The sequence below is a fragment of the Dryobates pubescens genome, chromosome 26 (assembly GCF_014839835.1).
Source record: "Dryobates pubescens isolate bDryPub1 chromosome 26, bDryPub1.pri, whole genome shotgun sequence".
Lineage (NCBI taxonomy): Eukaryota > Metazoa > Chordata > Aves > Piciformes > Picidae > Dryobates > Dryobates pubescens.
The window spans coordinates 1,344,050-1,363,320 of NC_071637.1; the positions used below are offsets into that span (position 1 = coordinate 1,344,050).

General features: G+C 51.3%; 1 protein-coding gene across 1 annotated transcript in view; it reads right to left on the reverse strand.

Annotated features, from left to right (window-relative positions):
- The window catches only part of CHMP4B (charged multivesicular body protein 4B), a 35,102-nt gene extending 16,033 nt beyond the window's left edge, over positions 1–19,069 (reverse strand). Inside the window, exon 1 of the mRNA XM_054173379.1 lies at positions 18,736–19,069. Within this exon, the coding sequence (XP_054029354.1) occupies positions 18,736–18,931 (196 nt within the window). The 5' untranslated portion in view covers positions 18,932–19,069. The remainder of the gene's footprint in view (positions 1–18,735) is intronic.
- Positions 19,070–19,271: the final 202 nt, after the last annotated feature.

The window sequence follows — 19,271 nt, forward strand, 5'->3', positions numbered from 1 at the left end:
CAACTGAGATATTCAAAGTGAGGCTTGACAGGATTCTGGGCAACCTGATCCAGTTGAGGATGCCCCTGCTGACTGCAGAGGGGGTTGGACTGGATGTGCCTTGGAGGTGCCTTCCAACCCAGACCATTCTATGACCATCAGTCTGAATTTCCTCTTTATGTGAATTTCTGTCTCCCCTAGAAACTCCACCTACCTTTTGACTGTGGTGAATACCAAGCAGCCAGGGGTTTCATTACCATGCCCACCACAGCAGCACCGCTGCTAGGCTGCAACTCCTGTTATGGTTTCAGTCATCACTCCTCCTGACTAATGAACATTGAGGAGGGAAAAGAGTTGAGTCACCCGGCCAGGCTCTCCTCTCTGTCAGCGCTCAGTCTGAAAAGCATGAAGGCTCACCCAAACCATTTCACTTTGCTCTCCAGCAGTGCAATCTATGAATTGAATTGCATGTCTTTTTAAAGTACTTCAACCTGCAGCTAGCAAATCACTGCCAGAGCTGTCTCAGAAGCCTGCAGATTCCCCTCACCAGTATTTGCAGCAGGCCAGTGGTGAAAGACGAACAACGTTCAGTGGTAAGAAGTTGCAGTCTAAGAAGGACATTGAGAGACTTGAAGGTGTCCAGAGAAGGGCAACAAAGCTGGGGAGGGGTCTGGAGCACAGCCCTGGGAGGAGAGGCTGAGGGAGCTGGGGTTGCTTAGCCTGGAGAAGAGGAGGCTCAGGGGTGACCTCATTGCTCTCTACAACTACCTGAAAGGTGGTTGTGGCCAGGTGGGGGTTGGTCTCTTCTCCCAGGCAACCAGCACCAGAACAAGAAGACACAGTCTCAAGCTGTGCCAGGGGAGGTTTAGGCTAGAGGTGAGGAGAAAGTTCTTCCCAGAAAGACTAATTGGCCTTTGGAATGTGCTGCCCAGGGAGGTGGTGGAGTCACCATCCCTGGAGGTGTTCAAGAGGGGACTGGACGTGGCACTTGGTGCCATGGTCCAGTCATGAGTGGTGACAGGCTGGAATCGATGATCTTTGAGGTCTCTTCCAACCTTGGTGATACTGTGAGATTATTATTGTATAAAGATATCATCACACTCAGAGAGGAAGAAGCAGCTGTGAGCTTGAGAGAAATCAGCAGCCCTCCTGCAAGTAAATCAACAACTGCTGCCGTGCACCCGAAGCCCTGGGCGGCTCCAGACCCAAAGCCCTCTGAAGCATTGGATGAAGTGACTGGTTAGAAAAGCCCCAGCAAGCTTCTCTCTGTGCTTCTGAATGAGCCATGAACAGGCAGAAATTTGAGTTTTAGATGAACTGTAAGAAGCTTTCGTGGAAGTTTTGACAGGAGTTTTGCTTTGACTTGTTTGAGTGGCCAGGCAAATTTGGTGTTTTTCACTGGAAGATCTCCTTTTCTTTGGGGCTTGTGCCCAAGATGAGCAGGCAGTGCCATTGTGACAGGGCTGTGTGAAAGATGGTAAAGAAATCTATTTAGGGGGAAAAAACACCAAACCAGCTTCTCTAGGAAAAAAAAACCACAAACCAACCAACCAAGGGAAGCCATAATCAGCAAGTCTGACCCCAAATCCTTTCCTAGAGTTTGCTTCCAGTGTTCTTGGTTTGCAGTATGACTTTAAACTGATAAGAACAATAGTTACAAGACTAAAGCTGAAGCTCTGACTTGAATCAACCTTTATCCTCTGAGCAGCCTGCTCTAGTTGCAGATGTCCCTGAGGACTGCAGGGGGGTTGGAATGGATGACCTCTGAAGGTCCCTCCCAACTCAAACCACTCTCTCTGTGCTGCTTCTAGACGGGCAGAAGTGCTGTTAGGGGTTCTTGTGCATGCAGCAACTGTACTGAATTAATGCTTTTAATCATTAGCAGAAAAGTAAAGATCAACAGATAGAAAAACAAGGAAGAACTTAAGACTGCTTCCTGCTTTGCAACTCCAAATATTCCTAGCAAAAACATCTCCTGAGAGAAGCAGGATGACCTCAAGGAGCACTGGGAACAACTGGGAACTCATACCAAGGTCCACATGTTTGGGAAGCCAGAGAGTTTGTCCTGGCTCACAGGGCACATCTGTGCACAGAACCATGGAATCGTTTCAGTTGGGAAAGCCCTCTGAGGTCATCCGGTCCAACCAGCAACCCAACCCCAGCATGGCTATTGAACGAGGTCCTCAAGTGTCATGGCTACACCTTTCTGGAGCACCTCCAGGGATGGGGACTCCACCACCTCCCCAGGCAGCCTCTTTCAATCCCTGACCACTCTTGCAGCAAAGAAAGTTCTCCTCATCTCCAGCCTAAATCTCCCTCTGGCACAATTTCAGGCCATTTCCTCTCCTATCACCTGAAACTAGGCAGAAGAGCCCAATACCCACCTCACTGCAACCTCCTATCAGGGAGCTATAGAGAGCTCCCCTCAGCCTCCTCTTCTCCAGACTAAAGAGATGACTATTAAACTCCTGCTTCTCCAAACAGCCTGCTGAAAGAATCACACTCAAACCAGGCAGGCTTCTCATCCAGAAGACGACACATGGGTTAATAGCTCTGATTACACCAATTGAGGGGAAAAAATAACTCCATCTCCTATCTAACTCTGCCATCCTCTCTGGCAAATGAGAGCTGGAACAGCAGCAGCACACACTCCACTGCAAAAGGAGAGCAGCTGGACTGATGTGGGATGAAATGTACTCAGAACTGGTTAGGCCACACCTTGAGACCTGTGTCCAGTTCTGAGTTCCTCAATTTAAGAAGGACATTGAGACACTTGAATGTGTCCAGAGAAGGGCAACAAAGCTGAGAAGGGGTCTGGAGCACAGCCCTGTGAGGAGAGGCTGAGGGAGCTGGGGTTGCTTAGCCTGGAGAAGAGGAGGCTCAGGGGAGACCTTCTTGCTCTCTCCAACTCCCTGAAGGGAGGTTGTAGCCAGGTGGGGGTTGGTCTCTTCTCCCAGGCACCCAGCACCAGAACAAGAGGACACAGTCTCAAGCTGCACCAAGGGAAGTTTAGGCTGGAGGTGAGGAGAAAGTTCTTCACTGAGAGAGTTGTTAGCCATTGGGATGTGCTGCCCAGGGAGGTGGTGGAGTCCCCATCCCTGGATGCGTTCAAGAGGGGATTGGATGTGGCACTGGGAGCCATGGTTTAGTAATCATGAGGAGTTGGGTGATAGGTTGGACTTGATGATCTCTGAGGTCTATTCCAACCTTATTGATTCTCTGATTCTATGAAACTGCTCCACAGAAGCCTCCAAAATAACTTCCACCAAGGGTCAGCCACGACACAACAAACAGTGCAAGATAGCTGCAGAGGAGCTGCCCAAAGGGAGGTCCTTTGGCAGAAAAGGCAGGAGGCAGCAAGCTTTCTCTCTCAGGAGACCAGAGATTATCAACCCAACCATGGGGGACTGCCTGGCAACGTTATTTTGTATATTCAGCTCTGATTTGCTCCAGGGAAAGTGGCAGCATTATTTTGGCTGCTTCCCATCTTCCTGGTGCTTACCTCAGCAGCAAATCTAATCACCACCAACACATCCTTACTGTCCTTGAAAGGGGATAAACAAAAGGCCCCAGTAGGTGTGACTGGCTGCAGCAGAGTAGCTTAATGTGGGGCAGCAGCTGCTCAGCTCTCCTTCTGTTGAGAATCAGCAAACTGCTGCAAACATCTCCACAAAACCTCCTAGGAAGTGAAAAGGTAACTTAAAATTATTCACTAAAGAGCCTTCCAATGCTACAAGCAGATAAAAAGCTGGACACAAATCCCCCTACCAAACGTCTTTCACATCGTGCAGCTTAGCCTGGAATAAAGATCTTCCTGCTGGCTAGCTCCAGAAACTGTTAACCAGCTGAAGCTAAACCCAGTATAAAGCACCCAGACAGTATCTTGCCAGGATCTGCAGCACCAACAAATGCTCACCCAGAAGGGTGAGTCTGGGATATTCTCTCTTTAGGGTCCTAGATGTTAGATCTTCTCAGAGTACATCCAAAACAGACTCACAGTATGGCGAGGGTTGGAAGGGACCTCTGGAGCTCATCCAGTCTAACCCCCCTGCTAAATCAGGGGCACCCACAGCAGCTTGCCCAGCATCACAACATCCAAACGGGTTTGGAGTCTCTGCAGAGAAGGAGATTCCACAGCCTCTCTGGGATGCTTGTTCCAGGGCTCCAGCACCCTCACACCAAACAAGTTTCTCCTCCTGTTCAGATGGAACCTCCTGGGTTCCAGTTTGTGCCCGTTGCCTCTTGTCCTGTCACTGGGCACCATGAAAAGAGTCCGGCCCCATCCTCACAGCAGCCTCCTGCACCTTTCTTTCAGGAGGTGCTGTGCTTTTAGCAGGGAATCATGAGCACAGTTCAGTCCTGCTCCTCCTCTTCTCTTTCTGTGTCTGTTTCCTGAACATCTAATGAAGTTCCCAAACCCTATCCTCGAAGGAAGACAACTACTCCCAGCTCAGAATGACTAAAACTGCTCCAGTAAAGCATCCAAACTCAGGCAGAGATTACAAGAACGTTTGTGTCCTTTCTGTGTTTAAAACACAAGAATCCCCTTGGGCACGGTGCCCAAACAGTTTTGCTGTGGCAGAGATTAAAGAGTGAAAAAATCCTGGTCTGTAAATACAGACAGGCAACACAGATAAAGAAAAAAATCATCCTGTGCAACAGCAAACAGAGCTGTGATACACTCAACACCCAAACAGCACAGCCAGCAGCAGCCTCGGACCCTCACCCACTGGGCCTCTGCTCAGCAGCAGCCTCGGACCCTCACCCACTGGGCCTCTGCTCAGTGCTCTGCCCAGCTGCACCTCGACCTCTGCACCAGGCTCTGTGGATGCTGCTCCTCTAACCACAACTCAAGAGGAGAGGTGGCTGGGCTTGAATGAGAACACACTTCCCTCTCACACTCCCTTACTACTGGGCTGGTCATGCCTCAGCCAGTGACCCACACAGGTGTAAATCACAGATGGAAGTGGAAGCAGAGCCAGCAAGCTCAGAAACCTCCTGCCTGTCTTCATGCACTGGAGGTAGGTAGTCAGAGAGCAAGGAAACCTTCAGCCTTTGAAGTGGGGTGTATTAGAAGGGCTGTGGTTAGCAGGTCAAGAGAGGTTCTGCTTTCCTCTTACTCTGCCTGGGTGAGGCCACATCTGGAATACTGCGTCCAGTTCTGGGCCCCTCAGTCCAAGAAGGACCTCAGGGAACTGCTTGAAAGAATCCAGCACACAGCACAAAGCTGCTGAAGACAGTGGAACATCTCCCTGTGAGGACAGGCTGAGGGAGCTGGGGGCTCTTGAGCTTGGAGCAGAGGAGCCTGAGGGGGCGCCCTCATTGCTGGTGATAAAGATGTGCAGGGCAATATCAGGAGGACAGAGCCAGGCTCTGCTCAGGGATGTCCAATGACAGGACAAGGGGCACTGGGGGCAAGCTGGAGCAGAGGAGGTGCCAGGGGAACAAATGGAAAAACTTTTTCCCTTTGAGGGTGCTGGAGCCCTGGAGCAGGCTGTCCAGAGAGGTTATGGAGTCTCCTTCTCTGGAGACATTCAAACCCTGCCTGGATGTGTTCCTGTGTGACCTGCCCTGAGCAGTCCTGCTCTGGCAGAGGGGTTGGACTTGATGATGTTTTGAGGTCACTTGCACCCTTTGACAGTGTGTGATTCTTCCCTTGGACATTGAGACAACGACCCTCTGGTCAACAGCTTCCTGCAGGACAATCTCTAGAGGAATCTGGGACAATTTTGATGATTAAAAAGGGGGAAAAAATGTCAACTTCAGTGAGATTTGAAGCCCCTGTGAGAAATTCAGAAGAGATCCCAATTACAGAGAAGTAACCAAGGAGTCTGTTCCACCCAGGAGGTGGACAGAGTCCAGGAAACACCAGAGCAGTGAGGCTCATCTAGGCCCTAATGTTTCAAAGCAAACCACTCTGGAGACACCAAAAAAAATCTGCACCCCTATTTCACCTGAGAATTTTGGACAGACACAGAAGGAGGCAAGGAGTCAGAATTCAATAGAAGCTGAACATTTTAGGATGGAAAAGAAGGGGAATCATAGAATCAACCAGGTTGGAAAAGACCTCAGAGATCATCAAGTCCAACCTGTTACCCAACACCTCCTGACAACTAAACCATGGCTCCAAGTGCCAAAATAATGCTGCCACTTTCCCTGGAGCAAATCAGAGCTGAATATACAAAATAACGTTGCCAGGCAGTCCCCCATGGTTAGGTTGATAATCTCTGGTCTCCTGAGAGAGAAAGCTTGCTGCCTCCTGCCTTTTCTGCCAAAGGACCTCCCTTTGGGCAGCTCCTCTGCAGCTATCTTGCACTGTTTGTTGTGTCGTGGCTGACCCTTGGTGGAAGTTATTTTGGAGGCTTCTGTGGAGCAGTTTCATAGAATCATAGAATCAATAAGGTTGGAATAGACCTCAGAGATTATAGAATACATAGAATAGAATACATAGAATAAACCAGGTTGGAAGAGACCTTCAAGATCATCGTGTCCAACCCATCAACCAATCCAACACCACCTAAACAACTAACCCATGGCACCAAGCACCCTATCAAGTCTCCTCCTGAACACCTCCAATGATGGTGACTCCACCGCCCCCCCAGGCAGCCCATTCCAATGGGCAATCACTCTCTCTGTGTAGAACTTTTTCCTAACATCCAACCTAAACCTCCCCTGGCGCAGCCTGAGACTGTGTCCTCTTGTTCTGGTACTGGCTGCCTGGGAGAAGAGACCAACATCCGTCTGTCTACAACCTCCCTTCAGGTAGTTGTAGAGAGTGATAAGGTCACCCCTGAGTCTCCTCTTCTCCAGGCTAAGCCACCCCACAGTACTCTCACAGTACTCGAGGTGTGGCCTAACCAGTGCAGTGTGCAGTCCAACCTATCACCCAACAGCTCCTGACAACTAAACCATGGCTCCAAGTGCCACATCCAATCCCCTCTTGAACACCTCCAGGGATGGGGACTCCACCACCTCTCCGGGCAGCACATCCCAATGGCCAATTCCTCTTTCTCCTCACCGCCAGCCTAAACCTCCCCTGGCGCAGCTTGAGACTGTGTCCTCTTGTTCTGGTGCTGCTTGCCTGGGAGAAGAGACCAACCCCCACCTGGCTACAACCTCCCTCCAGGTAGTTGTAGAGAGCAAGAAGGTCTCCCCTGAGCCTCCTCTTCTCCAGGCTAAGCAACCCCAGCTCCCTCAGCCTGGGGTTGGGGGGAAAGCTGTTTCTTGGGATTCTCACAAATGCAAATACTCCCTGTGGGGTTTCTTCTTGATTCTGTGACTGCTGAAGAGATCTTGTTAAAGAGAATTCCAGGGGAAATCTATAATCCTCCTCTGGATCCCAGCCAGAAATGCATCAGGCTGAGAGGTTCAGCTCTACAAGAAGCAGCTCTTCTTCTAGTATCTCATGATGTTCTTCCCTCACAGGGAAGAAACCCAAACAACCAAATTCCCCAAACTTAACAATGTTTTAGTGATGAAGGCACATAGCTCTGAAGGTTCTACCCTCAAGTGGCCCATCTGGAGATCTTTTCTTCTTGGGGAATGACACCAGTTGGGGGCTGAGGAATGGATTATGTTTTGCAGCTTTAGACAGTGGGATCAAGGCACCCTCAGCAAGTCTGGCAATGACACTAAGCTGTGTGGTGTGGTAAACACACTGGAGGGGAGGGACCTGGACAGGCTGGAGAGGTGAACCCATGACAACCTCATGAAGTTCAACAAAGCCAAGCCCAAGGTCCTGCAGCTGGGTCAGGGCAATGCCAAGCACAGATACTGGCTGAGTGGAGAATGGATGGAGAGCAGTGATGAGGAGAAGGACTTGGGGGTGCTGGGTGATGAGAAGCTCAACATGAGCCAGCACTGTGTGCTGCCAGCCCAGAACCAGTCATGTCCTGGGCTGAGCCCCAGCAGTGTGGGCAGCAAGGGCGGGGAGGGGATTCTGCCCCTCTGCTTCACATCACCTGCAAGTTAGTTTTGAACTAGCAGGAGGAGCCCTTAAGGAAGATTCACTAACCAGGCCTGAAGCTTAGTTTTAGTTGATTAGGTGGTGTTGGGTGATAGGTTGGACTAAATGACCTCAAAGGTCTTTTCCAACCTGGTTAATTCTATTCTATTCATGAGATACCAGCACCCAGCCTCTAAACTCTTTCTCCCTTTCTCTCTGTCTCCAAAGCCAGGGGGGCTGCACACATGCAGGGTTTCCCTTCTGACAGGGCCTGCCAGAGAACAGGAAGAGAGAAGGATGTGTTGCATCAAAGACAGTTGCCAAAACACATCGGGCAGAACCCCAGGGGGTTTGTTTGTATTTATGCCACTTTTTCAAGCTGTTTTAAAAGGTGGTTTTGAATCCACTCATTCCTCCCCAACTGGTCTCTACATCAGCAATCTGTCTCCCAAACCCTTTGTTAAACACTGGCAGGGTAGAATTACAAACTAGAAGCTTCCTCTTCTTTTTAAGTTTAAAGTGAGTAATTATTCTCAAATCCAGCATGGTGGGGGTTGGAAGGACCTCTGGAGATCATCCATTCCAATCCCCATGCTAAAGCAGGGGCACCCAGGATCACAATGTCCAAACAGGTTTGGAATCTCTCCAGAGGAGACTCCACAACCTCTGTGGGCAGCCTGCTCCAGGGCTCTGCCACCCTCACACCAAAGAAGTTTTCCTCGTGTTTAGACTGGCTTCCAGTTTGTGCCCTGCTGCCCCTTTGTCCTGCCACTGGGCAACACTGAAAAGTTTGACCCCATCATCTTCCCCCCACCCTCTAGCTTTTGCTGAGCATTGATCAGATCCCCTCTCAGGCTGTTCTTCTGCAGGCTCAACAGCCCCAGTGCTCTCAGCCTTTCCTCCTCACAGAGATGCTCCAGGCCCCTCAGCACCTTTGTAGTCCTATCTTTGCAGCCCCATCACTATCACTGTTCCCATACCAGGTGGTTAATGCTCAGCTCAGGGCAGAGGAAGGCCTCAGGCCAGCACTGCTGTCAGCACTCCTACACTGAAGCTCTGGTTTATGGTAAAGCACCTGGATCTCAAAGATGCATTTTGCATTGGACCATGGCTTAAAGCACAGAGAAGGCAGACAAAAGCTACAAGAAGGTCTGGATAGTGTTTGCCAGCCTCCTGCTTCCTTTAAGTCAGCACCTTATGATGCATGGATACAAAACCAGGTTCATGTTATTTGATTGCAGAGGGACAGATCACTTCTGCCAAACAACAAGTCAGCCTTTAAAACACATTCACAAGCAAGGCATTCATGCCCAGGACCTTACATATATGGTCACAGGACACAAAATGGTAAAGGAGGCTGGAAAGGACCTCTGAAGATCACTGAGTTCAACCCCCCTGCCAGAGCAGGATCACCCAAAGCAGCTCACACAGGAAAGGTCCAGGTGGGCCTTGAAAGTCTCCAGAGATGGAGACTCAACCTCTCTGGGCAGCCTGCTTCAGTGCTCTGCCTCCCTCACAGTAAAGAAGTTCCCAATCATGTTTAGATGAAACTTCCTATGTTCAGGTTTATGCCCATTGCCCCTCATCCTGTCACTGGGGAGCACTGAGAAGAGTCTGGCCCCATCTCAGGAAGGGGGAACAGAGCCCTGAAGCAGGCTGCCCAGGGAGGTTGTAGAGACTTTCAAGACCCACCAGAATGTGTTCCTGTGTGCTGAATTCTATGGTCCTCCTCTGGCAGAGGAGTTGGACTTGATGACCTTTGGAGGTCCTTTCCAACCTCTAACATCCTGTGGTCCTCTGATCTCCCTGACACCCACACCTTAGATATTTGTCACCTTCACCTTATGGTTTTGCTCACTTGAATCCTCGCCCACACCCAGCCATGAGGTTGAAGCTTTCTCTTCCTTGAATTCCAGATGGTTCCACTCAAGCTTCTAACCAAACATGCCCACATCATCAAGAGGCACACTGCCAGTTTCAATTCACCATCAGGTGGCCTCTGGCTGGGAGATCACAGGTCACACTCAGATCTTATCACAGTTAGCAGCTCTAAGCTGAAGGAGCAGGGGACTGGTGCCAGGAGAGGCAGAACCTTCCTCCTCCTCCCAGCCACATTCCTGACTCCCTCTCCTGACAGCTCTAGCATTTGTGTGGCTAAGTGCAAAAAACAACTGGGTTTTCTCCTTTTTTTTTTAAGAGCTAGGTTTTGGCTGGATCAGCAAACTAATCCAGCTTATGCACTGCCCACATGAATGCTAACAGCAGCACAAGAGAAACAGGCAGGACAAGGCAGCCACATCACTGCAGATCAGCCTGTGCCAGGTCCCCAGCCATGCACCAGACAGGTTAGCTGAGCTGCTGCTGGAAGGGATGGTTCTGCCTCACCTCCAGACACAGCAACCCTCCAAGAACTGGCAAAGCAGATCAGCAGACTGCCTGATGTTTGAAAAAAGGTCGAGAGAAGGCAGCCAGTGGCTTTTGCACCCAATCAGCCTGCTGAACCTGTGGCAGCACTGTAACCTGTGCCAGCCAGAGGTGGGCATTACAGAATCACAGAATTGTCAGGGTTGGAAGGGAGCTCAAGGCTCAGCCAGTTCCAACCCCCCTGCCATGGCCAGGGACACCTCACACCACAGCAGGTTGCTCACAGCCACCTCCAGCCTGGCTGCAAACACCTCCAGGCAGGAGGCTTCCACCACCTCCCTGGGTAACCTGTGCCAGGCTCTCACCACCCTCATGGGCAACAACTTCTTCCTAACATCCAAGCTGAATCTCCCCATTTCTAGTTTGGCTCCATCCCCCCCAGTCCTATCACTCCCTGACACCCTCAAACGTCCCTCCCCAGCTTTCCTGTAGCCCCCTGCAGATCCTGGAAGGCCACAATGAGGTCTCCTCAGAGCCTTCTCTTCTCCAGCCTGCACAACCCCAACTCTCTCAGGCTGTCTCCACAGCAGAGCAGCTCCAGCCCTCTGCTCCTCCTCCTGGCCCTTCTCTGGACACCTTCCAGCACCTCCAGATCCTTCCTGGAACAGAGGCTCCAGAACTGGACACAGAGCTCCAGGTGGGGTCTCACTAGAGGGAGAGAATCCCCTCCCTGGCCCTGCTGGCCACACTTCTCTTGCTGCAGCCCAGGCTCTGCTTGGCTCTCTGGGCTGCAAGTGCTCCCTGCTGGCTCCTGTAGAGCTTCTCCTCCCCCAGCACCTCCAAGGCCTTTTCTTCAGGGCTGCTCTCAAGCCAGTCCCTGCCCAGCCTGTACTGGTGCTTGGGATTGCCCTGACCCTGGTAAAAGCAGGACCTCTGCCTTCAGCCTACACCCAAGCTTCTTGTGTGTTTGCTTTGGTGCAGGGTGGAGCACAGAAGCGTTCTCTTTCCAGGAAAAGCCTGAACTATACAGCAGGAATTCAGCAGTGGGTTTTGCATCCATTTTCTGTACTCAGTCACCAGTGGAAGAGAAACTTTGACATCAGGGAAGAAAAACCACCAGCTGAGAAACCATCAGCTACCAGAAGCCAGAGCTGATAGAAAATCCATGAAAGATCAGTCTCCTGCTACAGCCTGAGCATATTTACTGCATATTGGCACAATACTAGTCTTAACACCCATTGTGGAGTCTGTAGACCTAGTGTTGGTTAACAAAAAGGTAAAATACTAGTGGAAGGCAGGAGCATAACTGCCTTGATTCACCCTGGATCTTTGGAAGTGGCACCCTAGGGCAGTGGCAGATTTCCCTCCCTGCTGTAACCTTCAGATAAAGACAGACCTTGAGTTTTGAAGAGCTATTAAAAGCCATGAGACAGAGATTTTGAGAATCACAGAATGGTTTGGGCTGGAAGGGAACTCAAAGGGACCTCCAAAGTCATCCAGTCCAACCCCCTCTGCAGTAAGCAGAGGCATCCTCAACTAGATCAGGTTTCCCAGAGCCCTGTCCAGCCTCACCTTGAGTACATCCAGGGATGGGGCCTCAAACACCTCCCTGAGCAACCTGTTCAGTGTTCCACCACCCTCATGGTAAATAATCTGTTCCTAACCTCCAATCTAAATCTGCTCTGCTCTAGTTTGAAATCATTGCCCCTGGTCCTATCACCTATGAGACCTATGAGAAGAGGCTGAGGGAGCTGGGGTTGTTTAGCCTGGAGGAGGCTCAGGGGAGACCTTCTTGCTCTCTACAACTCCCTGAAGGGAGGTTGGAGCCAGGTGGGGGTTGGTCTCTCCTCCCAGGCAAGCAGCACCAGAATAAGAGGACACAGTCTCAAGCTGTGCCAGGGGAAGTTTAGGCTGGAGGTGAGGAGAAAGTTCTTCCCAGAAAGAGGAATTGGCCATTGGGATGTACTGCCCAGGGAGGTGGTGGAGTCCCCATCCCTGGAGGTGTTCAAGAAGGGATTGGATGTGGCACTTGGAGCCATGGTTTAGTTGTCAGGAGGTGTTGGGTGACAGCTTGGACTTGATGATCTCTGAGGTCTTTTCCAACCTTGTTGATTCTATGATCACTGCAGGCCTTTGGAAACAGTCCCTCTCCAGTTCTGGAACTGTTATACCCAAAGTGGTCAGAGATCAAGGAGTTATCTCCTTATTGCTTTGTGTGTGTTTCCTCTGTGCTGTTTCTCCGGCAGCTTGGCTTTCTGCCACCAGCTAAGAACCACAAGGAAAGAAGTGAAACTGAAGCAGGTTATGAGCGGGTTGAGCTACCCTGAAACTGAATCCTGAGCCCTAGAACCTGACATCCCTTGGGAAGCTCTAGCAGCTTGCTTTGCTTCATGGAGCTTAAGTGCCTGCATAAAATATTCCAGACCTGAAATGATGTCACACTGACAAACTGGAGCGGAATAAAAGGATGCAGCAGCAGCACAGGACTTGCAAACCGTTGAGCTCACAGCTGGGCACTTCCTTTGTTACAGCAACATTTCTCTCCAGGACAGACTGGAAATCCAGTTAGATCCTGGCTGAGTGGGGTTCAAAGTGCTGCACTGCTGCTGCTTCACTGGGAGGAAGAAATCCACTATTCATGAGCCAGGATAAGTGTTGAGCAGTGGGAGGGAAGAAACAGGAGAGAAGCAGCAGGACACAGGCTGCTTCCAGAACAGGCTGAACATTTCCATGAGAACACAAAACAAAACCCAAGCACAACCCAACTTAGAATAGAATTAGCCAGGTTGGAAAAGACCTTTGACATCATCAAGTCCAACCTATCACCCAACACCATCTAATCAACTAAACCATGGCACCAAGTGCCTCATCCAGGCTCTTCCTAAACACCTCCAGGGATGGTGACTCCACCACCTCCCTGGGCAGCACATCCCAATGGCCAATCTCTCTTTCTGGGGAGAATTTCTTCCTAACATCCAGCCTAAACCTCCCCTGGCACAACTTGAGACTGTGTCCTCTTGTTCTGTTGGTGGTTGCCTGGGAGAAGAGACCAACCCCCACCTGGCTGCAACCTCCCCTCAGACGAGGGATTGTCTACCTGCATCTTTTCCAGAAACCCTTCTAGAGGACACCAAGCTGAGTGGTGCTGTTGATACACCAGAGGGACAGGATGGCATCCAGAGAGACCTGGACAAGATGGAGAGGTGGTGCCTAGGTGAACCTCATGAGGTTCAACAAGAGCAAGTGCAGGGTTCTGCACCTGGGCTGGAACAATCCTCACTATCAATACAGACTGGGGGAAGAGGTAATAGCAGCCCTGAGGAAAATGACTTGGGGGTGCTGGAGGATGAGAAGCTGGACAGGAGCAGGCAGTGTGAGCTTGCAGCACAGAAGGCAAATCACATCCTGGGCTGCATCCAAAGATGTATTGCCAGCAGAGCCAGAGAGGTGATTCTGCCACTTTGCTCTGCTGAGACCTCACCTGGAGTATTGCATCCAGGTCCAGAGAGCTCAGTCCGGAAAGGACCTGGACCTGATGGAGAGGGTCCAGAGGAGACCACAAAAATGATCAGGGGGTTGGAGCAGCTCTGCTATGAGGACAGGCTGAGGGAGCTGGGGTTGTTCAGCCTGGAGAAGAGGAAGCTCCAGGGAGACCGAATAGCAGCCTGGCAGTGCCTGGAGGGAGCTACAGGAAGGATGGAGAGACACTGTTTGCAAAGGCCTGCAGGGACAGGACCAGGGGCAATGGTTTCAAACTAGAGCAGAGGAGATTCAGATTGGATGCTAAGAACAGGTTCTTTACCATGAGGGTGGTGGAACATTGGAACAGGTTGCCTAGGGAAGTTGTTGGGGCCTCATCCCTGGAGATATTCAAGGTGAGGCTCAACAGGGCTCTGGGCAACCTGATCTAGTTGAAGATGCCCCTGCTGACTGCAGGAGTGTTGGACTGGATGACCTTTGGAGGTCCCTTCCAACCCAGACCATTCAATAATTCTATGATCTCCCTCCTCATTTTAGAAGTAGCACAGGTGCCTTGGCACCAACTTAACACTTACAGACTGTTCCCTCTCCCCTTCCAGGAGCTACTTGGGCATTATGGAGTAGTGAGGAGGAACTGGTGGAATGGAAGCAAAACCACAAATTACTACATATTAAAATAATTTGAGTTCCTGCAGAAGGCACAGTGATGACAGAACTGCCAAGTCTCTGCAGCCAGAAGAGAACAGAAAGACCCTGAGAAAAGGAACTTTTAATCCAAAATGGAAAGCATCCCTGCCAAGAAACAACATAGACCAAGGAAATTCATACCTGACAGTTACTGCTTGGAAGCTCAGGACTCCATGAGGAGTTCTCTGGTTATACAGCTGGAGATCCTAAATGCAGGCTGTAAGAAAATATCTGTGCATACTAAGTTCATCAATGCATAAAAACCTGTGTTTGGGGCAGGCACAGGGAGCAGAGGGCTCCAAGTTTCTGTGCTTTCATTAGACTCCACGAGTGCTGGAGGCCTGAGTCAATGAGCCCTTAAAAACTCCTCTGGTTTGGCACCAGAACAATCAAGCAGTGTGCTAGAGAGCAGAGAGAAGTTCCTTTTGTCACCCCCAGTGTGCCAGACATCATCTTTCCTCTGAGAAAACAAACAACAAAAATTCCACATCATCTCAGGTTATCCAAGGTGACTTTAAGCTTCCAGGTAAACTACCTGCCCCACTGCTGTCTGTTCTTCTGCCAGCTTCATTCACCCCAGCAGCTTCCACTGCTGTCAGCAAAACTGTCCAGTGGAGCCTTACACATGGGCACCACCCAGGGCAGCTTCTCCACGGGACACACAGAGATCTCCAGAGAAACACACTCAAGTCTTGGAGAGCTAGAGGAGGGGAGATTTAGATTAGATGTTAGGAAGAAGTTGTTCCCCATGAGGGTGGTGAGAGCCTGGCACAGGTTGCCCAGGGAGGTGGTGGAAGCCTCCTGCCTGGAGGTTTTGAAGGCCAGGCTGGATGTGGCTGTGAGCAACCTGCTGTAGAGGAAAGTGTCCCTGGCCATGGCAGGGGGGTTGGAACTGGCTGAGCCTTGAGGTCCCTTCCAACCCTGACAATTCTGTGTGAACTAAGAAAGCTTAAAGATTCCTCAAGCTGTAGTTTTCAGAAGTTGATCCAACACTTAAAACCCCCTCTGGTTAATTAGCTTTTGTTGGGGTTTATTTATAACACTTCAATTTGATCAAAGTATTTCCATTAAACAAGACAAACTTCCACATATAAAACCAAGGTGGATTTATTTTCACTTAAATCATAGATTTAAATCTTAAATCATAGATTTAAGTGCCCTTGCAGGAAAATGGTCAGGCCACACCTCGAGTCCTGTGGCCAGTTCTGGGCCCCTCAGGTTAGGAAAGATGTTGAGCTGCTGGAAGGTGTCCAGAAAAGGGCAACAAAGCTGGGGAGGGGTCTGGAGTACAGCCCTGTGAGGAGAGGTTGAGGGAGCTGGGGTTGCTTAGCCTGGAGAAGAGGAGGCTCAGGGGAGACCTCATTGCTCTCTCCAACTCCCTGAAGGGAGGTTGTGGCCAGGTGGGGGTTGGTCTCTTCTCCCAGGCAAGCAGCACCAGAACAAGAGGACACAGTCTCAAGCTGTGCCAGAGGAGGTTTAGGCTGGACATTAGGAAGAAATTCTTTCCAGCAAGAGAGATTGGCCCTGGGGATGTGCTGCCCAGAGTGGTGGTGGAGTCCCCATCTCTGGAGGTGTTTAGGAAGAACCTGGCACTTGGTGCCATGGTTTAGTTGATCAGATGGTGTTGGGTGATAGGCTGGACTTGGTGATCTCAAAGGTCTTTTCCAACCTGGTTCCTTCTATTCTATTCTATTTCTACACTAGAAAGCAGCCTGAAGCCAGAGTGAGGGAAAAATCCATATAACTGCATATCAAAAGTACCCCCAAAATAATGCATATAAAAGATCCAAACAACTGCATATAAAAAGTCAGAGTGGGGGAAAAAAATCCAAGCAACTGCATGCTAAAAAATATCCAAATTGAATAATCCAAGCAACTGCTTGCTAAAAAAATCCAAGTTGACCCCCCCAAACAACTGCATATTAAACCCAAGCAATTTGTTACAGCTCAGCTGATGCTGTCTTCTTAAAGGCAGAGTAAACAAGCAGCCCCTTAGTCTGTCCTGAAGGGAACTCACTTCCCAGCAAGCCAGCAGATAACCAGCTGTCCCCCCTTGCAGCCCAATAAATAGAAGTTGGCCTCTTAGTTTCAGAAGTTGTCTGGAAATGAAAAAAAAAAAGAGGGTTTTGTTTTCCACCAGAAAGCCAACCTCAGCCCTTCTCCTTTTCACAGCTCCTTAATTACTCCTCAGGATCCTGTTTTGCTGCAAGACCTCAATTAGCCTGACCCAGAATCCTGCTGGTGAACGGGCAGGTTTTTCTCCTTCCTCCACCCCCAAAGAAATTTAATCTCTCCTACTACAAGCTCTCCAGAGCACACTGATGGGCAGCATGCACAGAAAGGTGACATTACAGCAGAGCAAGATTAATACCTGAACAACCAGAAGCAGGAGAGAGGTTTAGGAGGAGCTAGACACAGCCAGTGTTAAGACAGAGGACGCAGGAACTGCAAAGCAGGAAGGCTGGAGACAGAGGTATTTTAGTTCTCCTTTTAAGTTCATTACCAAAGTAGGCCAAAAACTGCACCAAAAAACTCAGGCTTATTAAAAGTGCTGCAATAAATCTGATTCAGAGACTAACTCGATCAAGCCTGAAGTCACAGTCTGTTGAGGTCCTTCAGAAGACACCTGGGGCAGCAAGCGAGGCCTCTGCCACCCTGCTGCTGCCCACAAATGTCAACAGGGCTCTGGGCAACCTGGTCTAGTTGAGGATGCCCCTGCTTACTGCTGGGACTAGGTGACCTTTGGAGGCCCCTTCCAACCCAGACCATTCCATTACTCTGTGAAACCCAGGAAGCCCTCCCGAGCTTGGTTCCTTCACACCATCACCTGAAACACAACACAGATGAGAACCCTGCTGCAGCACACCGTGGGAGAAGGCTTGAAACGCTGACTGCTGCAGTGATACGGAGCAGAAACTGTTATCAGCAATTAATGCAAATGAGCCCTTGCTCCTTGGCCAACAGCTGCGTGTTAGCAACTCCCAGAGCCACACCTCCTGCCTCAAACCCTGTAACCCGGCACAGAAAGTCAACACAAAGATCCGGACCGCATTCTTCCGAGCATGCCACTTCTAATGACTGCTGTGAAAGAGGCAGGAAGCTCATCAGAGCACGGGAATACATCAGCTGACAGCCCACTTCTGAGCTTCAAGCAGACAGAAGATTAATGTGCAGCACTGCAAACACACAGCTGGGCCTGGCTCAAGAGGGACAGGGATACACTGGAGGGCAGGCTGTGAGGATGATGAAGGGACTAGAAGATCTGCCTGATGAGGAAAAGCTGAGAGACCTAGGGCTGTTGAGTCTGGAGAAGAGAAGGCTGAGAGGGGATCTGATGAATGGTTACAAATAGCTGAAGGGTGGGTGTCAAGAAGGGGCCAGGCTCTTTTCAGTGGTGCCCCATGTCCTATCACAGGCCAGCTGACACAAAGTGGAATATAGAGGTTCTACCTCAATGTGAGGAGAAACTTCTTTACTGTGAGGGTGATGGGAGCCCCTTGGAGCAGGGCGACGGGGCAGCCCCTTGGAGCATGCTGCCCAGAGAGGTTGTTGGGTGTCCTTCTCTGGAGACTTTCAAAACTCATCTGAATGCTTTCCTGTGTGACCTGCCCTAACTGATCCTGCTCTGGCCAGGCAGGTTGGACTCGATGATCTCTGGAGGCCCTTTCCAATCCCCACCATCCTATGGCTATGCCCTCCCCAGGCAGACCAAGTTCTACCCGGCCAATACTGGTTCCTCACAACCATTTACAAGCCACCTCGCAATAAAATTATATTTAACCAAATCCCTGAATTACGCAGGGTTTTGGTAAAGAGTTTTGCGATTAGAATTAAAAAGAAAAACGCCGAACAACGTAGCGAGGCCTTGCTCCAGGCTGACACACTGCTGCTTCACTTAACTCCTGCAGGCAACCAGCTCCACCCCAGCTGCCGCTCCGCCGTTTCCCCAAGCTCTGCCTAGGCCGAAAGCGAACGGAGCGGCACAGGGCCGAGCGGCAGCCTGACCTCCTCATCACGCGGGAGTGACGCGGCACCACGGCAGCGGGAAGAACTGCCCTTCCCGGCGGGGGAAAGCCCGCTCCGCCACAAACCCAGCACGGGAAAGCCCCCGGGCGAAAGCAATAAGCTCTGAAACACAGCACACGTATACGCCTGTGCTACACGCAGGTCACGCCCCGCCCCGGCGAGCCAGGCCCGCCGGACCTGTTGACAAGGGAAGAAGCGGCCGGGCTCGGCACAGCCTACCCTAGCCTCTCCCAGCGCCCCCGCCGGCCGCTCACCCCGCTTGTTCTTGGTGCCGTGCTTGCGGGCGGCCGCCAGCTCCTGCTCGATCTTCTTCTCTAGGAACTCCTGCTTCTTGCTGAGCATCTCCTCCGTATCGCGGAGCCGATGGATCGCCTCCTGCGGGGACGGGCCCTTCCCGGCGCCCTTCCCGCCGGCGCCCGTCCCGAACAGTTTCCCCAAGAGCCCCGACATGGCTGTGCCAGGTCGGGCCGGGCCGCCGAGGCCGCGATATTAGGTGCGGACGGTGAGGACGGCCGTGGAGCACCGGTATCCGCTCCCCTCACTCCGTGTTCCCCCAACAGACCGTCGGTCCGTCCGCCGGCACAGGCCAGGCCGGGCCGTCGCCGCTGCTACCGCCGCCGCTCCGCAGGACTCCCTGCACCCCGCCCGCTTCAGCCCGCCCCGCCCCGGCCCCACCGCCCCCGCTCCGCATACGGCTCCCGGCGTGCATCGCGGCCCCACGCCGCGCCGGCAGGCGGCAAGCGCCCGCGATGGCCTGCTGGGAGATGTAGTCTGTTTCGGAGCGGGGCGT